Genomic DNA, 17,656 nt, shown 5'->3' with positions numbered 1-17,656 from the left:
TCTTTGAGGAACACTCAAGACCCCAACAATGTTGCTGCAACTAACCATTTTTCTCCAAATGGTTAGTGCAGTGTTTGCCCTGCCTTCAGTACTAGGTACACCTCCGTGTAATCAAATTACAGAAGTTTTTAATTTAATAATAAATAGAAAAATTAAAAATTATAAAATTATAATGTCATTGTTTTGCCCACCCTTTATGGCATAACGGATCAAGGCAAATATTGTATAAAAAAATCTACAGAACAATTTCATTATAAATACTACTACATAAAATCATAAAGTCATATGCAAACAATCCAACTATTCATTAAATATGAGATTTATTGCAGAAATGCAAGAATGTTTCAGTATTAGGACATAGGTTAATATAATCCAATATAATATAAATCTAGGAAGAAAAATTAAGACCCTGAAAATGCATTTGCCAAATTGAACACCTATTCATTTAAAATAAAATACAAATGGAATAGAAATTTTACTAACTTAATAAAATAAATGCACCTTAATCCAAAAGTTAATATCTAACTTAAGGGGGAAACACTGAAAATATTCCCTAAGGTTAGGAATATACTGGTATCTCACACTGGCTACCAGTTAACACAATTATATAAAAGAACATTACTAAAGATACAAAATTGGAAAGGAGAAAGTTATTTGGAGATAATATAATTATATACCTGTAGGATTCAAGAAAATCCGCTGAAAGAAATCACTATCTACAGTAAGATAATTTAGAAAGATGGTTGATGTTAAATGAGTATGTACACAAAAGGAAAGCCTTCATGTATACAAATATCCAGACAAGCAGATTTAATAGAAGACAAGAATTGTTTAAAAAAAGTGACAAAAAGGTAAAATTTTTAGGAATAATCTTTACAAAAAATGTGAGAGACCCATATAAAGAAATATTCTTGCTATACATAAAAGTAAACTTGGAACAAAAGTAATGATAGACCATGTATCTAGATAATGAAGCTTCAGAACATAAAAATGTTTGTAAATGTAAGAACCTATCCCCAAATGCCACTGTATTTTACTGTCATCCCTAAACCTCCTTCACACTGTACAAGCTAATGCTAAAGTTCATTTGGGAAAACAAACAAACAAGGGTCACTAGAGGAAGATTCACTAGAGGGAGGCCATACCTAAAAACGAAAGATTTGAGAGTTACATCATTCTGGCATATGATAAACACTCAAAATACCTAGGAGGAATTCAATATATGATTAAGGTGGCATCTCAAATCATTGAGAGAGAAATGGAAGACTTAATATTTATGTGAGATCACATAAAATAAATGTGGAGAAATATAAAGAAATATAAAGTTGGATATTTTATTCTACTTTCCTGAATAAAACACCAAGTAGCTCAAATGTTTGACAGTAAAATATGATATTGTATCCAAAATATTATTAGCAAGAGCAATTTTCCCTATGCTTTCTTCTAGGAGTTTTATGGTTTCAATCTTGCACTTCAGTCTCTAATCCACATTGAGGTAGTTTTTGTATATGGTGTAAGAGACAGAACCAAGTGTATTATTTTGCATATGGATATCTAGTTTTTCCAACACTATTGTAGAGATATATTTTCCCCCATTGTGTATTCTTGGTGGCCTTGTTAAAAATCAGTTAATTATAAATGTGTGGGTTTATTTCTGGACTCTATTTTGTTCCATTGATCTTTGTGTTTGTTTTCATGCCAGTATCATACTGTTTTGATACCATAGCTTTGAGAAAGAGTGTGAAACGAGAGAGTAAGGTTCTTCTAGCTTTGTTCTTTTTTCTTAAGATGAATTTGCTTATTTAGGGTGTTTTGTGGTTCTGATCAAATTTTTGGACTTTTTTTTTCTATTTCTGTGAAAGATAGCAATTAAAATTTTGATAGGGATTGCATTAACTCTACATTACCATGAATATTATGGACATTTTAACAATATTAATTCTTCCAACTGATTAATATGGGATGCATTTGCATTTATTTGTCTCTTCAATTTTCTAATTCTTTAAAAAATATTTATTTTTTAGTTGTGATGGACACAGAATCTTTATTTTATTTTTTTATCTTTATATGGTGCTGAGGATCGAACCCAGGGCCTTGCACTTGCTAGGTGAGCACTCTACCGCTGAGCCACAACCTCAGTTCCAATTTTTCTAATTCTTCTCTCTCTCTCTCTCTCTCTCTCTCTCTCTCTCTCTCTCTCTCTCTCTCTCTCTCTCTCTCTCTCTCTCTCTCTCTCGTACTAGGAATTAAACCCAGGACACTTAACCACTGAGCCACGTCCCTAGATCTTTTTATGTTTTGAGACAGGGTCTTGTTAAATTTGGCTTTGAACTCCTGATTCTCTCACCTTAGCCTCCCTAGCTGCTGGATTTACATGTGTGTGATATCACGCCAGGCAATTTTTATCAATGTCTCAATAATAATTTTTGGGACATGGCACTAAAAGCACAAGCCATACACACACACACATACACACACACACACACACACATAAAATAAACAAGTAGGACTATAAAAAACTAAAAAACTTCTGCACAGTAAAGGAAACCATCAACAAAATGAAAAGACAATCTATGGAATGGAAGAAAATATTTTCAAACTATATATTCAATAATAGATTAATATCCCCAATATACAAGGAACTCCTACAATTTAACAAGAAAAAGAGCAAATAACACAATTTAAAAAAATGGGAAAAGGACCTGAATAGACTCTTCTAAAATGAATGTATATAAATAGCTAAAAGGTATACAAGAAGGAGCTTAACGTATTTAATCATTGGAAAATACAGATTGTAAGCACAATGAGATATCACTTTACACCTGGCTGTTTTCAAAAAGATGAGAAAGAAAGGCTATTATTAAAAATGGAGGTGGGGGAAATTGGGAAAACTCAAGGGGTACAGAGTTTAACTTATAAGACAAATAAGTCCTGGGTATCTAATATTCATGAGGACTACTTAAAATTTGATTTGAGAAGATTTTAAGTGTTCTCACCCCCACCTCCCTCACAAGCAGTAACCGTGGGTAATAATGGACATGCTAATTAATTTGGCTGTGGTAACCAATGCACATATCAAATCATCACATATATACCTCAGAAATATGCATTTATTTGCCAATGAACTATTTTAAATTTTTAAAAAGGCAAAAATGGCAGAATCTGAAGTAGGTCCAGGAAGATGGAAGCTGAGCAATTATAGTTTGAAAATATTGCATAAATCCTAATTCGATAAACATGGATCTCATGCTCATTGAATTTAAGAACCTGAGACATAATTTCAGGTTTATTAGCTTATACTTAAGGTGCTTGAATTAGAGCTAGTCATTGAATATTTTGGAGTGGTCAATATTATCTAATGGTCTCAGTTTTATGGGAAAGTTAGGCTGAAGTATTTGAGCAGATGAGTTTTAGAACAAGTGCACACCTTGAACATCAGGGGAATGTACATAAGAACTATTCTGCAGTGGACCACAACTAGGGTCAACTGTTCACAAGCTATCATTGTCCTGGAGTTGTTTAAAAAAATTATCACTGGAGTTGGGGTCTTCTCAGTGTCAGTACTGAGTGGTGAGTGCAGAAATGCTTTTATTACGTGTATCTATTCATGTTAACTACGTATGTGGCCCAGATGCTTGTTCTGCTCCACAGCCCAAGTTTCTCTTTGATCACAGATATTTGGACTACCTTTTGTTGAAGAAAGTGAGAATCCAGTCCACTGGGAGTCTTATGATTTTTAATTTTATGTCCTCAACCATTTCACAAAAGTGACAAGCAAATTGGAAAATTGGAAATATTTTTGCAAACAGAGACAATGTGAATGTTAGCTTCAATTGTGTCTCATGTCCACCTTTTATAATCAGAGTACTCTGAGGTGTCAGAGAGAGACTGACAGATCAGAGCTACAGCTGGAAAAGAAAATCAAGAACATATTTCTTATCATATGGTACAATTTAATAATTGCAACAACAAAGGGGGGGGGGACTTCAGAAGAGCAATAGGGAAGTTCCTTTGCCATTTGAACTGGTGGTACACAATGAAAATTTATATGAATCTATTGAAGAATCTCATTTAGATTCCAAATGGTATCTGGCAAGACCGAAGTACAGAACAACTCCACAGCTGTTATTCATAATAAACACTTAGAAATATAAGAAAACTATTTGGCCAAGGACCATGGGAGTTTTAAACAAATAAATGTCTGGAAAGCAGAGCTTGTGCTGTAAATTTTATGCAGGACTCTCAGAAAACTACTTACAGTAAACAGCAGTCAAATTGAGCTGTTACTACCACCAAACTAAGCAAGCTTGTGGTAAAGAACACAGACGAGGGCTTTTACCTGGGAATCACTGTATTCATCCAAACTAATAAAAATATAATAGAGATTCAGATGTTTCTTGAAAGAATTATGACTACATTAAAATTATGATATTGGATATTAAAGTTCTCTTAAGAATCTGAAGTAAAAACAAAGGCTTTTTCCAGGTTTACATTTCTGGCTCCAAAATTATTTTTCTATAAGGTTTTGAAAACATTGAGGTTCCATGGAGACAATGGCTGTATTTTCCCGAAGTTTATTTTTTCAATTGTCTTGTTTCCTCCTGTTCTCTGAATCCCATAAACACAAAAGGGGAACAAAGCAAACATCTGAATATAACAGGAAAGGAAAAAGTAAAAAATTATAGGTAACTAGGTTACGTTACTCATTTTTATCCCACAGAAGCAGGTTTTGCTTTCATAGTAATCAGCATCTCTGGTAATTAATGATATTATCTATTTAGCTTCTCCATCTATGTTTTTCTTTTAGTTTAAGTGCAAGCATTGTTTGTGAAACTATGGTCTATAGTATTGCTTTTATATTTACTGTGCATTCAAATCACCTGGGGATTAAAACTAAACTAAAAATTCTGATCCAGTAGCTTTGGGCTATGTTCTGAGAATCTTATTTTTAACAAGTTCCCAGGTGAAGCTGATGCCATTGGTCCACGGACCACATTTTGAGTAGCAAGCATCTACAGTTGAGAATATTAGTTGCTTGACATGCTTCAAGAAAGATTATTGTGGCTAATAAGTTAGGCATCCTCCATACTGTGACTTCTTCTTGGAATAATTGACATCGGTATATTAAAATGATCTGAAAAACTGAAGATACTATAAAAAGAAAACATTAATTCCCACACTGTGTAATCACACCATCCTTTTTAAAAGTATGGAGCTTGTGAAATGCCAGATTTGCAGTTCTGTAGAGCATCATAATGGATGTAGTCTGTATGGTAGTGCTCAGAAATTATGGAGAACAGGAGAGCTCTGTAAAAGAAAGACATAAAAATCTGGGTGATGCTGGGGTTGGAGGGGTAGAAAGCTGAGAGGGAGGGAGAGGGGCAGAGAGAAAGATTTTAATTCACACAATGTGGCAGGATGTGAGACCTTCCCAGGTAGGGCTTGAAACATTCCAAAAGTCTGGAAATGACATGCAAGAGAATTTGTTATGGAAACCTGGAAAGGGTGAGTTTCACATTTGGGATATCAGTTAGACCCTGAGAGAAAGCCAAGGAAATAGGCAGAAAAATTTGGGAAGACACTGGGATTTCAAAAGCTGCATAATTGAGTGGTTTAAATGCATCCTACCTAGATCCCCAGAGGCAGGAAGACCCAGCTGATATCTGATGTATAATCATTAGATATTTGTTGACTGGTGAACTTACATGTTTCTTAACTTAGTGGAGTCTCATTCCCTCTTGTAGCAGATGGGGACAAGAATACTTACTTCTCAGTGCTGTTGTGAGGATTAAATTCAGTCACTAGTATGGCATTATGTAAAAATGTGAATGTGTAACCTATGTGATTCTGCAATCTGTATTTGGGGTAAAAATGGGAGTTCATAACTCACTTGAAACTATTGTTCGAAGTATGATATGTCAAGAGCTTTGTAATGTTGTGAACAACCAATAAAAAAAAAAAGAAAAAAAAAAAGAAACACCAATTGGTGACCAGAACACATAAAAAAAAAAAATTCATATACAGCACAAAAGGAGAGTATCTGGCGTGTAAAAGGGTAAATTAAGTTACCAACACTCTTATTTCATCATTCTAAGTATACTATCCAGCAGAAGGTAGGTGCTCAAATGGTACATGTTGTTCATAAATATAGAAAATTTTCTTTCCATGATAAATTTTAACCTAGTATGAAGCAATGTATATCTTTTTAAAAGTGTGCCCTCTCACTTTCTGATTTCAACGGAAAGGAACACTAATAAGACAAATTGCCTGAATTATTATGAATTGGGATTATTATAGTAGTAAGTTCCTTTTACTCACAGTAGCCTTAATATTATCAAACCTATGAGGCCCTGGAGACACATTGGCCCTACACTGTTGTAAGATATTGTGCAGAAATATCACAGTCCATTGATGGTTACAATCAGACACTCACAAGTTTGATTGAGATAAAGAGGCAAAGAAGACAGCAGGGGAAAAAAAATCTATGCATTTTAGAAAAATGTGAATAAGCGAGCCACATGAGGAAAATGTTCTTTTTCCTTGAGAGCATTTCAGAAAATGGAATGTTCTACACTGGCTGCTCCTTCCCTCTATATTTGAAGACATGACAAGTTCAGAAAGGAAATAATGAACCTTTAGCTTTGGCCTGTCTATGACCTTCAGCAGAGGTTAATTGAGATGGAAAGGGAAAAGTACCAGATCTTCTCCTGCATGATTATAGTCACATTTCCCAACCTTTTTTGCATCATTATGAAGTATTAGAGCTAACCATAAAAAAGGACTGGATTTATGAAACTCCTCATAACTCAAACAAGAGCCAGAGAACTATAAAAGTTTGAACCCAGATTTTCTTTTACCTTGTGTGTGTAGTGAGGTTTCTGAAGCATGTTCACTTACATTATCTCATTTGATTCTCATAACAACTCTGTGAGGCAGGCAGGCATATTGCCCTCCATTTTATAGAGAAGCACACTGAAACTCTGAGTAAGGATTTCAGCCAAAACCACATGGTTAGAAAGAGCCAGAAATGTGCCTAAGAATTCCAGCTCTTTGTCTTCTGCTCCTTCCACCATATCACACTATCTTGGTCCATGAATCCCCAGGGTAAAGGTAAAGGGCAAAGGCAGCCTATGTACCTCCAGGCCCTGCATTGTGCTAGCCACAGGCTTGGCTGTTCTTATGTGAAACACATGCCAAGATGACATTTATCATGTTGAATGTGCATGTAAAAGTGACACTCGGCTTGAGGGGGACTGGGTCACATTCATAAAAAAGGTAACCACAGATGAATTTCAGCCTTATTAGAATCATGCATTCTTTCACGAGAAAGGCACTATTTTATGAGACATTACTATTATTACTTTGAATCACATTATATTTGTTACAATGAAAATAAATTAAGCCTGTACTATTATTTAAATGGTTATATTTTATAGACACAGTTTGAAATATCTTAAATAATTTTTTCCTTGAAAGTTATTAGAGAATTACCTTTTTCTTTCTTTCTTTTTTCTTTTCTTTTTTTTTTTTTAAGGATATGGAACTAACTACATGTCTCACCAAGGTCCTTCCACAGATAACACTGAAACAGCTTTATCCTCTACACTTTTGAAATTTGTAAAATTAAGGGAATCCAGAATGTTTAACAACTCTTGGGTTCTTTTTATAAAATTACAGCCTAGACTTTTATATTAAATGTAAGATACACATACAGAGACAGAAAATATGTGTGTGCATGTATATACATGCAAATATATTTTCTTTTTTTCACAATTAAAAACTACAAAAATTGTGAAGAAGAAATTTTACATTTGTTTTTCGTATATATTTTATAAAGGAAGAAAAACATGTGAATGACCAAACTGAATACGATTTGTGAAGCTTTGTTTTCTTCTTAAAAGGCAATAAACATTTGAAGGCATCTACTAAATGTTTCCGTTTTAAAACTTCTGGAACATTAACATTTAAATCCTCTTATTTGGAATCATATGATATGAAAAAAAGAGTTTAATAATACCTTCTTTTGTAATTTAAGGTTAAAACACTACTATTTTTTTAATTATATGAAGATTTTTTTTAAACACTACTGTTAAACTTGCAACTATTTTAACTTTAAATAAAATTTGCTCCAAACACTTCAGTGAGTGTATGGTGGTGGGGAATGGGAGAGATTGTAAAGAGGATGGGTAGGAGAGGATATGAGATAGGATGGGACACATTTATTTGACGGGGAATCTAAATGTGTACATAAAGACCAAGAGATTAAAATTCAAGTTTGTTTGAGAAAGGTTCTGTTTTTCCCTTTTTTTTTTTGATTTGGAGATATGGTTTATTTGTCTTTGCCGCATCTATCCTATTGCTATTTCAAGTCTGATGTATACCTCAAAGGATCACAAGCAAAGAATTCCAGTTATAGGTGCTTTGTGGGTGGGAAGGAAGTAGGTTTCAACCTAAGCATTTATGTGGGAGATGTCCATTGCTGAATTAGAACTTTCTGAGCATCACAGCTTTGACATTATATCCAGTTTATAGGACCAGCACACATGTATTTCACTGGAGACAAGGCTTCTTACTATATTTTTGAGATTTTTTTTTAAGTACTATATTTTTGAAGTACTTGACAGATACCACGATAATTTGGGGTCTGTAAATTGGATTTTGATCATTCAGAATCATTACACAATCTGTTTCAGAAAAGCAATTTCTATAGCCTGTGCTGGAACCCAGGCTGGGAAGGGTGAATACAGATTATTGTCCTAAAAATATCAGAATGTTTCTGATGATATTCTTATGAATATTATAATCTTTTTAGTTATGATTTGTTATGATTTTTTTGTTTTAGTGTATAAATCTTTCAAATTAATGAAGAGGATCAAGTTGTTTCACATACACATGTACACAAAAATGTACATCCCCACATCAAATTCAGAACTTCACATCATAAACAATGTATAGGCTGCTTGCATTTTTAAAAATTTTTAATATTTCTTTTCAGTTGTAGATGAACACAATGCCTTTATTTTTATGTGGTGCTGAGGATCAAACCCAGTGCTTCACATGTACTAGGTAAGTGCTCTACCACTGAGCCACAACCCCAGCCTGGCTGCTTGAATATTTAAGACCACAAAATGCAGGGATCCTGGGTTCATGAATGATTGAAATTGTTTTAAAAATATTATGTGTATGATAAAATCTTGGAGTTTGTGTACTTGTGTGTGTGTGTGTGTGTGTGTGTGTGTGTGCCATAGACTTCATTAGATTGTCAAGACACTTCTATCCTCCCAGAAGAACACTGACAACTAAGCAGAACAGTTTACATGAGACTTAAAACAGAAGGACTTAGAAACCATATTCTAGTACTTTTCTCCATCATTCTCTGCATATTCTTTCCCACCTATCTGCTATGCCTAGGTTTCTTCTTGGACTTATGCCTGAGCAAATTAATAATGGGAGACATCCAGAATGACACATGCCTACACTTTAATTCTGAACAAGCCTGTACATTGTTTATGATGTGAAGTTTTGAATTTGATGTGGGGATGTACATTTTTGTGTACATGTGTATGTGAAACAACTTGATCCTCTTAATTAATTTGAATTTCAGTTGACCTTCCTGATCTTGTAAACACCGAAGAAAGGATGGAAATTTTTCCTGTTCATTCTTATTTTTAAACCAAGAACCTAGAATTTTAGGTCTGGATATGGAGCTAAAGCAATCAAACTTAAAGGTGTCCACTGAGCAGGACCCAAAATCTGCTCAGCAAAAGTGACAGCAGCAGCAACAATAACAAAAGCGAAAACAAAAATATCTTTTCAGATCTGGATTCATAATTTCTTGATTTTCCTATTTAAAAAAAAAACTTACATTTTCAGGGGTAGGATTCCTAAGTATTTTAACACTAATTAGCTTTTTTGCTGCTGTGACAAAAAGATCTGACAAGAACAATTTTAGAGGAGGAAAAGTTTATTTGGAGGCCCAAAGGTCTCAGTCTATAGACAGCTGGCTCCATCCCTCAGAGCCTGAGGGGAGGCTGGACATCATGGCGGACAAGTGTGGTAGACAGAAGGGGCTCAAAACTTTGTGCCAGGAAGGTGGTGGGAGAGAAAGGGGTGGGGAGGGAGGGAGAGAGAAAGAGACACTCCACTTAACAGATACAAAAGTATATCCCAACAACATGCCCCCAATGATTCACTTCTTCCAGTCACATCCTCTCCACCCTCAGTTACCATTCAGTGAATCCTTATCAGGGGATTAATTCACTGAGTAGAGCTCTCATAACCCAATCATTTCACCTCTAAGCCTTCTTGCATTGTCTTACACATAAGGTTTTGGGGACACCTCACATCCAAATCATAACACTAATTAACACTGAAATATCACCTGGTTCCAACCAGGCAGGAGAAGGAAAGAGAATATCTGTCATTGCGTAGGCCCCAGTTGTGATGCCTTCTTGTCTTCTGTGTTTCTATAGTGTCCAATTCTTTATTGTATGTTACCAATTTGCATGCTGTCCTCTCTCTAAAGGGAGTAAAAAAGGAAGAAAAGAGAGAAAATTGTGAGACCAGAAGGCTACATTTCAAATGGACTAAGATCTCTGTATTTTTATATCTCAATTGGATTGTATAAGTATTTTTATCCTGGATTTGCTTTATAAATATTTAAATTGCTACCTTCATCATGACTCTCAATAAACTAAATTCACTTATGGTTTTCATAGATTAGGAAGTTATATGCATTCACTAAACATAATCTTATACATTTTAAATAAACTTATTGGTATGAATAGCATATTTTTCTGAATATTTTTGTAATCAGTTGTTTTGAAACTCAAAAGTCCCAATGTTAATATCATCCATAATTATTCCTCTACAACTTATGCTGTTATGTATTATGTAAGAAAAGCTGGTAAAAAGATTAAAAAAAAAAGAGTCCTCAACTTGAATTAAGTAAGTGAGAGATAGAACAAATTATAGTACTTATGTTGGAAAAGCTATTTTTCAGCTTTTGAATTTTTTAGTTATGGCATGACTAAGAAAAAATTGAACGCCTACATAGCAGCATACACAATGGATTTTAGTTAGGGAAATTAGTTTTAGCAAAAGACAACTGGAAATGATTTTTTTAAAAAAATGACCCCAAACCTTTCTCTCTACTTATTTCTTATCTAGCAAAACCCTAGTCCTCCAACTCTCCTTGCACTCTCTGCCTGTGGTAAACAGCTAAGTGGGTTAGGAAAAAACACAGGTTGACATCTTCTTAAATAGAGAAACACTCATTGGTTTCATCTTAAAATTTGTGTTCACTGGTTTTACTTGGGCCTTCAGCAATCCTACTACATTTATGTTGTCAATTTGTTCTTCTGTTTTCTAAGCTAGCAGTTTCACACTCATACTTTTTCCTTTTTTCTCCACATTCCAATACTTCTACCTTTATTCTCAGCCAATGACCTTGCTTCTAATTTCAATACAAGATTGAGAAATCAGAAGAGAATTATTTCATCTTACTGCTACCAAATATACCCCCAAGTACTCTACCTATTCTTCCTTTATCCTGGGAACCCCTTTTCCTATGCAAGGCCAAATCCTCTACTTTCATGGTGGTTCCCATTCCCTGGAGATCATTATGGGACTTCACTTCTGCAGTCATCCTACTTTTCTTGTATCTTTAGTTGCTACTTTTCTATTAGATCATTTTCATCAGCATAAATAAAGGCTATCATATCTTGCATTAGAACCCATATCCAAAATGTTTTCCCATTTCTTTGCTCTACCCTGCAGTAAAACCTTCAAAATGCTTCTACATCCAGATTCTTCACTTGCCTCTTCACTACTTTTCCCAACCCTCTCCTAAATTAAGGTTGTCTTCTCCATTGTTCCAGAAGAATCATCTTGTCAGAATTCCCAGCATTCTCCTTCTTGCTAAAGTCAATTCTTAGCTCTCAAGTTTTTTGGCCAGTCAACAGCACTGACACAGGTCTTTCTTGAAACACATTCTTCTGTCTTTGATTTCTGAGACACAGTGCTCTAATAGTGTTCTTGCTACCTCAGGAGGTTTCTTTTTTAATCTGCTTTCCTGGATTTGCTCTTTCATGTTTAAAAGGAGTCCCCACATTTAACATTTTACCTTTTTCTTCAACTTCTTAGGTATTTGTATCCCTTTGATGATTTTAAATCTTTATGCTGATGCCTTCCAAATTTATGTGTCCAGACTCAAACTCTCCCTGAACTCCACACTTCTGTGTTTAACTGCCTACTTATCTTTACTTGAGTGATTGATAGACATGTCAGCATCTGTAGTGAAGAAAAGTAGCCAAAACCATACCTCCACATTATGACTGAATGTTTTTATCTCCCTTTTATCCAGATTTATAAGTTGAAACCCCAATCTCCAATGCAGTGGTATTTGGAGAGAAGACTTCTTGGAGGTTATTAGAGTTATGAGAGTGGGTCTCTGGTATGATGTGATCAGTGTTTTTTTTTTTTTAAAGAAATGTTGAGTGCTGTCCCCCTCCATTTGTTCTCTGTCTCTGTGTCTTGTGAGGACACAGAAGGAAAGTGGCAATCTATAAGTCAGGAAGAGAGCTCTCATCAGGAACCTAATTGGTCATGACTTTGATCTTGCTTTTTCCAGCCTCCAGAACTGGAAAAATAAATTTCTGTTATTTAAGCCATCCAGTGTTTGGTATTATGATAGCCCGAGCTGGTTAATTCTTTTTTCCTGCCAAACTTCTCCTTCTCTGGCTACCCCATTTTGATAAGTGGCACCAATCCACTTAGGCCAGAAAGCCAGGAGTTATCCTTGGCTTTCTTCCCCTTACTCCCTATGTGAATTAACCAACAAATCCTACCAAATCTTAACAATATATCCAGAATCTTGACCATTTCTTTCCATCTAAACTGCAACCAGTGTAGCCCAAGACCCTTATAACTTTAGCATAAACTGTTACATAGTTTTCTAATACCATTTTTCTGATACCATTCTTCTTTATTCTCAACCCTTATCCGAACACCACAGTCTTCACCTAGATATCTTTTAGAAAAGTCAGAAAATGTTACTTCTTTTGCCTGAAACCTTTATTGACTTCCCAGGACATTCAGAACAAGGACCAACTGTCTAACTGTGACCTAAAGTCCTTAAATTTTGGGCCACTGTTTGTAGTTTCATCCTTCTGATTTTTGTTTATTGCTCCACTCTGGAAACACTTGCTGCTTCTTTGTGTGTTAATCTTGTTCCTGTCTCCAGGATTCTTTCTGATTTTTTTTGCAAACCCAATCGCTCATTTCATTTAGGTCTCTGGTCAAATGTTATCTCCTCAAAAAAAAAAAAAAAAAAAAAAGGATTTGGCCGGGGTGGGGGGTGTTGGAGTGGGTACTGTGGATTGAACTCAGAGACATTCAACCACTAAGCCACATCCCCAGCCCTGTTTTTTTTTTGTTGTTAGAGACTGGGTTTTACTGAGTTGCTGAGTGCTTTGCAGTTGCTTTGAACTTGAAATCCTTCTGCTTCAGCCTCCCAAGCCACTGAGATTACAGGCGTGGAAAAAAAAAATCTTTCTTGAGCATTTTATCTAAGTCACTACTCTATCTCTTTCTCCCTTACCCTTCTCTATTTGTATCCACAGTATTTATAATAATTTATTTTTAATTATCTCTCTCTTCTATCAGAATATAAACATCATGAGGACAAGATCTTTGTCTCCCCCCCCCCCGGAATCCTAAATCTCAAAGGACCCCCAAAAAGACCACATACGTAAAAGGTAAGTGTTGAATGAGTAAATGAATGAATAAATGAACAGTTTCAAATGTTTTCCAAAAAATGTAGAAATTTCTATCTATGAGTTTTAAGGTCTGAAATCTGTTTTCAAAAATGTGTTCTTTAAGGAGAACAATAATAATAATACTCTCCCCCCCCCAAAAAAAAAACCCTATAAATAAAGGGCCACAGCAGTCAGGGCTAATTCTTGCAAATTTCAAAGTGGCAAAGGGACGGTATCAACACAGCTTACAATCATGGTGATAAAGTGAAGTAAATGGAGAAAACAAACTTTCTTTTTTTCTTCTTTTTTTTTGTATCCTTTGTGCAAAGCAGGATGAAAGATGTTGGCTGTCCTCCACCAACCACAGTCTTTTCTCCACCATACCTTTGGAATTAGTTGTCACATCTCATTTGGGTTTTTCTCAAGAGTGTTCTGGACTGCTATTGTTCCCAGGAGTCCAGAAGGATTTGTTCCTCTCCCTCGTAGCTGTTAATTTTCCATTGAGCCAAGTTTAACTGCATTTATCTTCCTTTATCATGAATTTCAGTATGTCCCCCCAGTAATATCATGCATCATTCCCCCAAAATGCAACATCTTCTCCACAGAATGCATCTCTTATCATTGTTCTTACCTGGCCTTATAGTGTAAAAAATGAGTATGATAACATCACTGAAATAAGACCATAAGACATGTTTAAATATTACTTTGAAGAAACAATCAGGACTTTTCATTCAGCTGTGAAAATAGAATAAACTAAGGTATATTTGATTTAATAAGCAGTGGATCTAAAAGTTACGCTAAGTGGTTTATCCAATCACAGCCTCAAATACATCTCTGGTCACTGACTGGATATAATTGGTAATAAGAATAAACAGGCAAGCACCAAAAATATTACATTTAAATTAATCAGCCATTTAAACAAGCAAAACCATTGTGGACTGTATTTGGTTATAATATTGTACATCAGTACCTTCAAATGACATGCTAGGACAAATGTTCAGAACAACTAATTCTTTCCATGGTTGCTAGGTTGGCCTTGAACAGCAAAAGGCAACTGGATTTATTTTGTTCTGGCAGCAGCTCAGTGGGAACATAAACTAGCAATGCTAGGGAACAGAAGGTCTATGAAGAAAAGGAAGATCTACTCATATACTATACTAAACCCTCAAATGCCAACTACACTTAAACCAGAAGCAATGTGAATGGTAAACACTAACATTTTCAAAGAATTGTCTAATATTCATGGCAGAATCTATAAAAGGTGACTTTGAATAATCCCTTCCCAGAAAACCTGTAAAAGTTTTATAAAATATGCTGCAAAAATGACTCACAGTAGATGTAATTACTGTGCAACCTTGGAAACTGATGTAAAAAATTCAGCTGGCAGCATGTTAACAGCCACCTAATATATGGGTTGTTTGATTGGACTCTTTGGGCAAAACTGCAAAATTCCTAACCCATTGCTGCTATATATTTTATCAGGGCCAAATTTAGCTACTTTCATTTTTTAAAATGCCATTTTAGACATCACAGTGAATCAAGTCAGTGTTACTTAATTGCTTGCATACATTACAATCTAATCCATTTCCCCAAACACTAATTTAACTAGTTATTATTTATTTTTATTTTTTAGAACAGCAGCAGGGTTTTAATGCCTGAACTATGAAATTTGGCAAAATCATTGCTTTCTTAAACAAAACAACATACATACCCACCAAAAAAACCAACCAAACAAACAACAACATCGATAGCAACAACAACAGCAACAAAAGTCTGTATCAGCAGTAAACTTTGCACCTTTGTGCAGTTAGCAATGGCTTGGGATTTTAAAAAATGCATTTATCCTAAATTAAAAGTTTAACAAAAAGTTAGATTATTGCAAGTATTCTATTTTTAATTGTAATATAGCATTTTTGTGGGTAGAGAGAAAAGTCAAATTTTAAAAGGATAACATGCTATATTTTCAACCTATGCCTTTGGCCTTGGCTACTGTGATCAGGTGTACTGTCAGTTTAACAGCTAATGCCAACCAAATATGTCAACCTTTGAAAGATGTCTTGTTATTATAAAACGTTCACTCTATAACCACCACCATTCCAGGATTTGGTCTTATGGGCTTGTCACTTTAGAAAATTGAACATAAATTGAATTTTTGCAAAATCGATTCTGTGTTAATGTCACTATAAGTGTTTGCTAGTTAAATGACCTTAACAATGAATCTTTCAGAAAAGGGACCACTACTCTATTTTGCAATGGAATAACAAGTCTACCTCTCCCCCCAGGGTTACCTTCTTAGTAAGTTTATAAACTTAACATTTTCTTCAAAGTAAGTCTCATCCTAACCATAGGTTAAATATTGGATAATAAAGAAATGCTCTAGGCAGTGGCATATATGCCTGTAATCCCATTGGCCTAGGAGGCTGAAGCAGGAGAAGTGCAAGTTCAAAACCAGCCTCAGCAATTTAGTGAGGTTCTAAGTAACTCCGTGAGACCCTGTCTCAACATAAAATATAAAAAAGGGCTAAGGATATGGCTCAGTGATTAAGTGCCCCTGTCTTCAATCCCTGGTATGAAAAAATCAAAACTAAAACCAAAACTAAACCAAAACAAAACAAAACAAAACAACAACAACAACAAAAACCCAAGAAATGCTCTATGAGTCTTCTTCCAGATTAATAATTAGGACTGTTAGGATCATCAAATACAATAACCACAACAACCCTCACTTGAATATCTTTATTACATATCCTCTCTTTATTCTAAGATTTAGTTTGCAAGCTGGCAGTTATTTTAATCTTATTACACTACATATCAGAGTAAATTCTCAATTTTGTAACTTGTCTTATTATATGTTCTACTCTGGCCGAACATCCTTTGATTTACTCATATAGAACTAAATTAATTTTGAAAAAAATATTGATAAAAACCTTATAAAATATTCCAAAAATAGGATTGGTGGTAAAGTTTTCAAGTATATCAATAACAATAAAAATTTCTCTGATTTTTATAGCTTCAAATTTCATAAATACAGGTATTGAAACCCAAATTATTCTGCATAATGAATTTTAGTTGTGTATAAATATACTTGCAGATGCTGTATGAAATTGAATTTTCTAGCACTCAATTTAATCTGTTTGAGGATTAGAATATTTTGCTTCTTGTATGGTGCAGTAGAACAAATGCTGAGCTTAGAAGTTATTTCAACTGTAAACACTGATTAGACTTTTAATTAACTTAAAAATGTTCTCTTAAGTCATCATGATCAGTAATTAGAAGACCTAAGTCTTAGTATAATCTTAGTATATAATAGTGCTAATTTTAGTATATAATAGTGAACAACCTAAATTTCAGGATTGCCAACTTCAATTTAGAACTCTGTAGAGTACACAAGATTTAGAAAGCTCTGAATTGTCTAGAAGCTCCCAGACAATCAATAAAAATCAATATGTCTACAAAGTTTTACCATCTTTGAGATTTGCCTCATTTCAAATAATTTTGAGGCAGGTTTCTTATAGTAACAAAACAATCAATTACTATCTAAAACAACATTAGGAGAAATTGTATATACAGGATTAGTTAAGCTAAATACCAAAATTCATTCATTTATCTCCATCCCTCCCTTCCTTTCTACCTACCTAATTTTTTTCTTTCCTTTTTTTTTTTTTCTTGTTTCTATGCTAGGGATCAAATCCAGGGCCTTACACATGCTGGGCAAGCACTCTATCATTGGCCAATACCCACTTGCCCTTTATTTCACTTCCAAAACTGGGGGGTTCAGGATACATTGCCCTAAAATATGGCACCTTGGCATATTGAGTATATTAAGCTGATCTGAGAAATAAGAAGGCAGATTCTGACCTTCTCTGATTTTTCTCTTAAAGCAAGTCATAAGTCTCTCA

The 17,656-nt window shown here is 34.6% G+C and overlaps 1 protein-coding gene across 12 annotated transcripts in view; it reads right to left on the bottom strand.

Moving 5' to 3' along the window:
• Dph6 (diphthamine biosynthesis 6) overlaps positions 1-17,656 on the bottom strand; it is a 415,070-nt gene that overhangs the window by 26,566 nt on the left and 370,848 nt on the right. For 7 of the 12 annotated variants that reach the window (XR_013438856.1, XR_013438854.1, XR_013438855.1 and 4 more), the window contains one exon: positions 9,947-10,519. Coding sequence is in view for 4 of the 12 variants with exons in the window: in XM_078049870.1 (XP_077905996.1) it covers positions 10,484-10,519 (36 nt within the window). In the remaining 8 variants the exon portion in view is untranslated. Of the gene's footprint in view, positions 1-9,946; positions 10,520-17,656 lie in introns of those variants that run through there. The other 5 variants (XR_013438851.1, XR_013438852.1, XR_013438858.1 and 2 more) reach the window with 2 other exon arrangements.

Source organism: Ictidomys tridecemlineatus, chromosome 5 (genome assembly GCF_052094955.1).
Source record: "Ictidomys tridecemlineatus isolate mIctTri1 chromosome 5, mIctTri1.hap1, whole genome shotgun sequence".
NCBI lineage: Eukaryota > Metazoa > Chordata > Mammalia > Rodentia > Sciuridae > Ictidomys > Ictidomys tridecemlineatus.
This window is presented reverse-complemented; position numbering and strand designations above follow the sequence as displayed.